General features: G+C 44.0%; 1 protein-coding gene across 1 annotated transcript in view; it reads left to right on the top strand.

The window, feature by feature from the left end:
• cacna1aa (calcium channel, voltage-dependent, P/Q type, alpha 1A subunit, a) overlaps positions 1-7,896 on the top strand; it is a 61,935-nt gene that overhangs the window by 44,763 nt on the left and 9,276 nt on the right. Inside the window, exons 35-40 of the mRNA XM_035655078.1 lie at positions 518-632; positions 1,202-1,309; positions 2,341-2,444; positions 4,624-4,739; positions 4,845-4,977; positions 6,734-6,847. Coding sequence (XP_035510971.1) covers positions 518-632; positions 1,202-1,309; positions 2,341-2,444; positions 4,624-4,739; positions 4,845-4,977; positions 6,734-6,847 — 690 coding nt within the window. The remainder of the gene's footprint in view (positions 1-517; positions 633-1,201; positions 1,310-2,340; positions 2,445-4,623; positions 4,740-4,844; positions 4,978-6,733; positions 6,848-7,896) is intronic.

Genomic DNA, 7,896 nt, shown 5'->3' with positions numbered 1-7,896 from the left:
ACCCACAGGAGACTCGGGGGTGAAGATTTGCGGTCTTCTGACCTTGTAGGCCACCCGTGCTGACACCCCTTCCCTGAGGCCTATGCGATGCTCATCAATACTACTGCTGCCCAGCATGTCTACTTAACACTTATCGCCTGACAACTTTGATTTGCCACTGCAACATCAGGCCAGTGGCCACCACCCGGTTAACTAAAACGCTCTCGTCAAAATAATATGGCCGGCGCGGGAAGGCATGTGGAGGTGTGTAGGGGATGGGAACAGTGTTTCCGCGTGTGGGGAACATAATGCCATTGTTGTGGGTGAGTGAGATTGTTTTGGAATAAATTCTCCTGGTTTGGTGATGAGTTGAAAAGGGGAGGAGAGGAGGATTTTTTCAGTAGGTCGGGGAGGGAAGAAAGGGGGGAGAAAGGAAGAAAAAACACCAAAATAAAGTAAAAGACGGAGGTTCCACATACATGCCACCGCACTTACTTCCCGGTTATCTCACTGCTCATCCTGATTGGCCCCCCCACAGAGACTGCTCCGTATGGATCTGCCTGTGGCCGATGACAACACGGTCCACTTCAACTCCACTCTCATGGCCTTAATCCGCACAGCACTGGACATCAAGATCGCCAAGGGTGCGGAAGGTTTGGAATCTCTCTTACCTCCTCTGATCCGATTTTCACACATTTTCTTCTCCTTTTTCTCATTTCCCCCTTAGTGCAGTGCTGTCTATTACTGTGCTGAACCCAGAAACCTTCAGCTCTCCCTGATGCTTCTCCTACTGTTGCTTAAGTACAGTGTGCTCTCTATGGAAGTAGATCCTGTGTGTAGCGTGTGAAGCTGAAGGTTGAGATCCTGTGGAATCGAGGTTTTGTCACTTCAGCTTAAAAACTGAATTGCCTGTGTACAGTTTTCCGTGCAGTTATGATTTGATCCCAGCTATTATCCTGACCTTTCTAATAACTTCTCTTCTGTTTGTCCTTGTTTTCTTGTTTGTATGTCCTCTATTATACCTTTTTATATCAATCTGAACGGGTGTGAATGGTTTGTGTCCACTTGTGTGTGTATGCGTAAACCCTTTTTTATGCACATTTCTGCGTGTGCACTTTGGTGTGTCTGAATTTTTGCGTGTCCATGTTCTTGGACATGTATCTCTATATATGCGTGTGTATCGGTATGGGTGTGCATGTGTGTGTTCGTTGAACCTGCCTAGGTGGTGTTGACAAGCACCAGATGGACGCGGAGCTGAGGAAAGAGATGATGGCAATCTGGCCCAATCTCTCACAGAAGACTCTGGATTTGCTGGTTACACCGCACAAGTGTAAGTTGCAGAGTGTGGGTGCAGGCGCAGCAATGTGGCTTGGATGCAGCCACCGTGTGCCGCCCAGTGCTCCAACGTTGTTTCTCTTCACGCCACCTGAAGGACCGCTTCTCTCAGCCAGTCTCTCTCACTGCTGCACCCTCTGATACAGTTGGCACCTTACCCCACACATCCACATACATCACATATATGAAGACATACTTATGTGAACATGAAGAAAAAAACAAATAGAGGCTCTGACAAGGCACAGGCCACATGGTAGATGCAAAACAACTACACACACACACACACAAAACTCAAACCACACTCACCAGAATAGACCCACCACCAGTCACAGACCCCAACACTTCTCCACCTCTCTGTGCCTGAGATCAGAGGGTGCCTCACTATAGATCAATCCTCTATAGACGTCTTTTCACTTCAGGGGCTGTCAGCTGCATACACTAGATGGCTGGCTGTGCTTGATAAAAAAAAAAAAATACTGTACATTCTGAGTGTTAATAAACTGAGAACACATGCACAGGTGCTTATGCACTAGTTGCATAATACAGTAGTTGCTTTAGATTGTTTACAATGCATGAGATTTGCTATCAAAATAGCTAGGAGCTGAAATGTATTATGTATTTAACATTACATTTGCAACCAAAGATATTACGGATTTTATTCCATGTATTTTGTGTTATTATTTAATGACTTGGTTAAATTTGTGTTGATTATTGCGATCACACGATTGCAGAGGAGCGGCTGAATTTGTTTGTGAGATGCTTTGATTACAAGATTTTACCTGTGACAAATATAAATGCGATATAAATATAACGGTATATAAGTAAGTAATTAAGTAAAATACAGTTTAAAAAAAAAAATAATCAATCCGTCTGTGAAAAGACTATTTGCTAAGTGTTCATATGTGTGTGAGTGTCCCAAGTGTGTTTCTATGTTTGTGTGCATGCCTCACCCCTTTCTGCCATTCCTCGCGCTCAGGGTCCATTCCAAAAGGTCTAATCTCGCAGGGTAACTTGTCATTCTCTCAGCAGCTACAGACCTGACAGTGGGGAAAATTTACGCTGCCATGATGATCATGGAGTACTACCGGCAGAGCAAGATCAAGCGCTCGCAGGCTCTTCGTGATGAGCAGGTACTGGTGTCTCAAGGAAAAAAAACCCTCTTTCTGCATCCGACCCTTTTAAAGTTAAAGGCAGACTGACGTACTGAAATCAAGGTTGCAGGGCTGTAGTCCCGGTCATGTAAGCCTGGGCTGTGACAACCTCTGTCTAGATCTAAGGAGTCCTCATTCAGTTCCACCTGAAAGAGGTTTGTATGGGGATGAGCACAATAACTTCACAATCTAATGCGGCCTCCTATCTACTATATATAATGCTTCTTCTCTAACAGCAAAAACAGTGCTGCCATCTGCTGGACAAAGTGTGTTAATTCTTGCATTTACAGTAATGTGTGTAACTAACTGTAGATTATCATTCGATCTATTTTGAATGGAGCCGACAGCCACTTGATATGATGCAGAAGAAACATTTAAAATTTCAAATGCTAATTTAGTAGATGATTTCTACCAACGTGTTACAGTTCTTTAGCTGTTTAGACTTGGGTTTGGTTGTCACAGCCTCTCAGGCGCTTATGCCTGAACATCATGGGAGCCCTCATAATGCCTCCTTTTGCTCAGCTCGATAAAGATACTGTACCTCCTCACTCCCCACCACCCATGCTTGTAACCTTGGACTGTTAGATTTGCATTATGATATTGCACTCTACCCTTCAGTTAGCACCCTGTCCCTTGTTAGAGAATGCTTCCAATAAAAGAAGTGACTACCCTCCACATTAATTTAGCTGTATTTCATCTTGGTGATTGAGATCATAAGATAATATCAGAACTGGAAGGTAATGGTCCTTAACAGGTTTATGCAGCCGGCTCGGGCCATAAACATTTGGCGAGCTGCATGCTTCTGAGGACAGTCATCAACCTGATTTTTCATTGCCCGTGTTAAATGTGTCAAACATCAACAAAACCTCCTTTATTGTCTTCTTGTTTTCTCGTGCCCCTTCCACCTTCCCTCACAGTCCTCTGGCCATACGCAGGGCTCCATACTTGACCCACTGTTTTACTTAAAGCTCAAATGTACTCCCAAATGGATGCAAACACAGCCGTGTAGTAGTTCTGTTTATACTACTTTCTAGAGTCCGCTTGGAGGACGAGTTTCCCACAGTGTAATGACTGTGCAGCCATGCGGTCACAACAAATTGGGGGCACGTGAATGTCCGCTCAGAGACTACACGTACACACTGATGATTTACATCCCACAGACCCTACGTACAAAGTCTAATTCCTGCTTTACTCCACTTCTTTCATTCGTTTTTTACCCCAACACATACTGTATGTCATCTCCAGTCCACCAGCCACACTGTAGACTGCTGCTGTCTTGACAGGGGCAGCAGTGTTTTTATGATCCAAAAATGGCATTAATGCAGATACCATCACACAACAATCTGAAAGCGCTTTACATTGTATTTAGTGCTTGCACACATAGACGCTATGTGGAGGCAAATTGGAGTTTTTGATTGTGAAAGATAACATTTGACATGCACTCTCACTAACAGGTTGATGACTTCTTTGAAAAAGGTGGTTATTGGGTAGTACTGTTGAAACTTCATATGTAGATGACTAATAAATGAATGCCAATGGGTGTAGCATTTTGTCCCGTCATGCATTTCACCTGCTGTATGTTCACCTCCACAGGATTGTTGCAGTGTTTACCTGCCTTGATGTCCCCCATCCCTCCTTTGAACGAGGCCCCTCTTTTATTGCTCCCGTCTTTATCGGTTCCCAATTCCTGTAGAATGAATTCTTTTTTTCTTTTTTTTTTTGGAAATGTCGATTTGGAAATCGATGTTACAGTATTAAAATCCATCATCAGATGACACCCGATCATCAGATGAAACTCAGAATGACAACTGATCATTTCCTTTGATACGACCTTAAGCTCTAGACTGAGTGGGTGAACTTCCTTATTGGACCTTATAAAGCACTCTAATGGTTAGAATCCTCAACCTCACAGGGTTGTCAGGTCCCAGAATGCACTTTGAATCCACCCATCTCTTTCTCCTGCTACCTGCTAGGCATCAGTTGCTCACGAGTCCCCCTCCCCCGTTCGTTCCTCATCCATTACCTCTTTTGCCTCGCCTCGCTTCAGCCGACAGCCCCCTCCCCACATGCCCTCTGTTCCTGCTCTGCCCGTTTTCCCTCCATTTCCCTGTCAGTCTGCCTGATAGCTGGCGGCGGCCATGTTGTATATCTCACACAGAATCGAACGCCATTACTGTTTCAGCGCGTGGAGCCACCTTCCCCCACCCAGGATGGGGGTCCGGGACTTAACAACGCCCTCCCTCCACCGGAGACGTCAGGGACTGTCAACAGCCTGTGAGTTGGATTCTTTGTAGGAACTTTTGAGACGGTGGTTTGTTAAAAGCAGACCAGTTAAGGAAGGTGTGTCTATGATGCGACGTTTTTCTGTGTGTGTCATAGGCCGGTGGAGGGGGGGGTCCCGGAGAGCCATTCGTGGGTGACGGCTCGTGCTCAGGAGATGTCCCAGAAGGCCGGCAGCTGGAGTCCTGAGGGACACCCTGAGGATGGCCTGGAAAGCATGACCAACTCTCAGGTAGAAAGCTCATACACACACACCCAGGACCACACACCCAACAACACACACACTATACAAATAAAATACATCTTTATCGAACAAACAAACACTGGATCCATTCAACATTTGTTTTTACTTTCATGTCATTGCTACCAAATTAACTCCCAAAGAACCATCGAGGACACTTAAATGGTGAAATAAACTATGATCTTCATGCAGTTTCCATCTGCACTGAAAGTACTGTCCACCTTATTCCTAATCCCTACTAAAGGACCTCAGGTTTGTGTTCCACTTCATTATAACTGAAGTCAAAGTAGAAATACCATTCCAGTCCAGTCAGTCCAATAGTCTCTTATGCTTATGGTTGATGGAACTCTTCACAGTAGTTGTGAAAATAAACAACATTAAATACTGCATGTGCTGTAAAATCTGAAGCCACCTTGGCACAACATAGAAAAACTCATACTGTCCCATCTTTACTGCCTTGTTGCCTTTATTATTTCTACTCAGTAGGTCATTTTCATTTCCTGCGATCTCTCTGACCTCGATTCTTCAGTTAGCATTGACATGACGTTAAACTTTCTTTGATTAGTTCCATCTCTCAGACCTGTCTTTTCACACAATTTTGTATCTTACTGAATTTTTCCTTCACCATACGTTTTCCACATTTCATTTAGAGTCTATCTTGCCTCTGTCTTCAGAGTGGTTCATGTCTCTGTCATCATGCTGTTAAACCTCTCTGCTTGTAGACCTCGTGGAGGGCCTGACGGGTCTCTGTATCAGTCAGCCCTGTAACGTAGCCCCTTCTCCATATCAGTCAACAGAGGTCTGGAGAAGTTTAAACTCAGTAGTTGGATAGAAGAGAGTGGCTGTTGGCTTCATTCAAACTAGTTTGAATGATAACCTACAGTTAGCTACATACAAGGAAAAGCGAATCATAAAGCACAAACAACAACAGGTGATATTAGACGAAAAATGCCTTTAAAGCAAACACTGGTATGTATGTAATGAGATAACAAACTGAGTCCATAAGCAGCAAGCATTTTTTCAACTGGCACTTCACATAAGCTAATGATTCAAACTTAAATGGAGGTGTGGCTAAGCAGGAAAAGGGCAAGCCAATGGCCCCAGCAGCCAGATTCAGCTCCACTCCTAAAGGTATACTTCAAATAAAAATATATATAATATATAAGTGCAACGTGCTGGATTTAGATAGCTGCAGTGTGTGCAAACTAGCCAGCCAACGTTGTCGTGGTGTTTACACAACCTAATTTAGTGCCTACAGTTTATCAGCGCCTGTACCTGGCCAACATCATCCGTTCAGTTGTGTTTTTCCACATGTCCTCTGGGCTGCATATAGGTTTACCCTCAAATTCATTCCTGCTGTGACTCACAAGCTCCTCCACCTGGCACAGATGCCGTTAAACAAAGAATCTCCGCATTTGCTTTGCAGCTCCATTTTTGACAGCAGCCTTTGCAAACAAACTTTTATTTAAGTAGACTTATCAGTCTTATCAACGCGAGATCCTAACACTCAATTCTTATTTTTATTTCATCCATTGCACAATTTAAAAACTAAAACAACAAACAAAGGAAAAAAGGTCCCTCTTCACACACACACTCACTAAATTCTCCCACTGACTACCTTTACCTCTCTGAGACCCTCAGTTCTCTGCTTTCTTTGGATAACCAACTTTCCCACCTATACCCCTACTCCCTGTCAGTTTTCATGGCAGCCGTCACACCATCTCCTGCTCTCCTGCTCTGTTTGCAGACGGTAGAGATGAGAGAGATGGGGCAGGATGGTTACTCGGATACTGAGCACTTTCCACCAATGGAAGGCCATGGCAGGGCCGCTTCCATGCCCCGCCTCCCAGGCGACAACCAAGTGAGCAGCATTCTCACCTTTCCACTCTCTTTCTATTCCCCTCCCCCCCCCATTTTCTCTGTTCCTCATCTCCTTTTGTTTGAAAAGAACATATTTGCAAAGGTCTGATTTGTTGCTTAAAGATTTATTGCTGTGGTTACTCGAATGCATGTAGGAGAAAGCTTACGAAGGTCATATTGACAAATGTGCACTATCACTGGTAACCTGAGCAAAGGTTACATTTTTGTGGGTTAATTTTTGTTGCCAAAGGTAATGTGACTACCATGAAACAAGACATGTAGTCATGACAATGTTTCTGGCTAAAACATGGGAATGTTTTGCTGAAATATTGGCCTCCAAGCTTGTATTCAAAAGGACCATAGCAAGGCAAAGTCAGACCTTCTGCTCCTTTTCTCTTCTTCTCCTGTTGTCCTCTGCTCTTCCTCTCATCCTGCCACCTGCATGGAGGTTTTTAACCGTGGTTTTCCCCGTTTCCATCTAACACACGCATCCATTTTATTTTGTTTCATATCCCGGTGAGTGCTCTGGTTGTCATATGCACACAACATATTTATAAATACAAATGTACACACACACACACCAACACCCACACACACACACAGATTACACACTTCTCTGCCCTCCATTATCTCCTCTTCTTTTGTCAAGACCCTGATTTATCTTTTGTTGTTGTTTTTGTACTAAACTGTCTCTTCCTTCCTATCAAAGGTTTTGCCTCTGCTGAACTCTTTTTGAATTTTGGGGGCTTGTTGTTTTTTCAAACCAGGACGGGGAACCAGCATGACATTGTGTGTTACAAATGTGTGTGCGTGTTACAGATGTGTGTGAGTGCGTGTGTTTTACAGATGTGTGTGTGCGTGTTACTGATGTGTGTGTGTGTGTGTGTGTGCTCTCTGCCGTTTTTCTGTGCTGTCACTGTTCTTTGTGTCCTAAGACTCACATTGTTTCTGTCACTCTGTTGTCAAATTGTAATTGTTTGTGTGTGTATGTGTGCGTGTGTGTGTGTGTATGTGTGTGTGTTTGTAACTATGCATATCCATTTGTACGTG

The sequence above is a fragment of the Morone saxatilis genome, unplaced genomic scaffold (assembly GCF_004916995.1).
Source record: "Morone saxatilis isolate NCDOM2014 unplaced genomic scaffold, NCSU_SB_2.0 Contig14, whole genome shotgun sequence".
Lineage (NCBI taxonomy): Eukaryota > Metazoa > Chordata > Actinopteri > Moronidae > Morone > Morone saxatilis.
The sequence above is the reverse complement of the archived record's forward strand: the minus strand, read 5'-3'. Positions and strand labels throughout refer to the sequence as shown.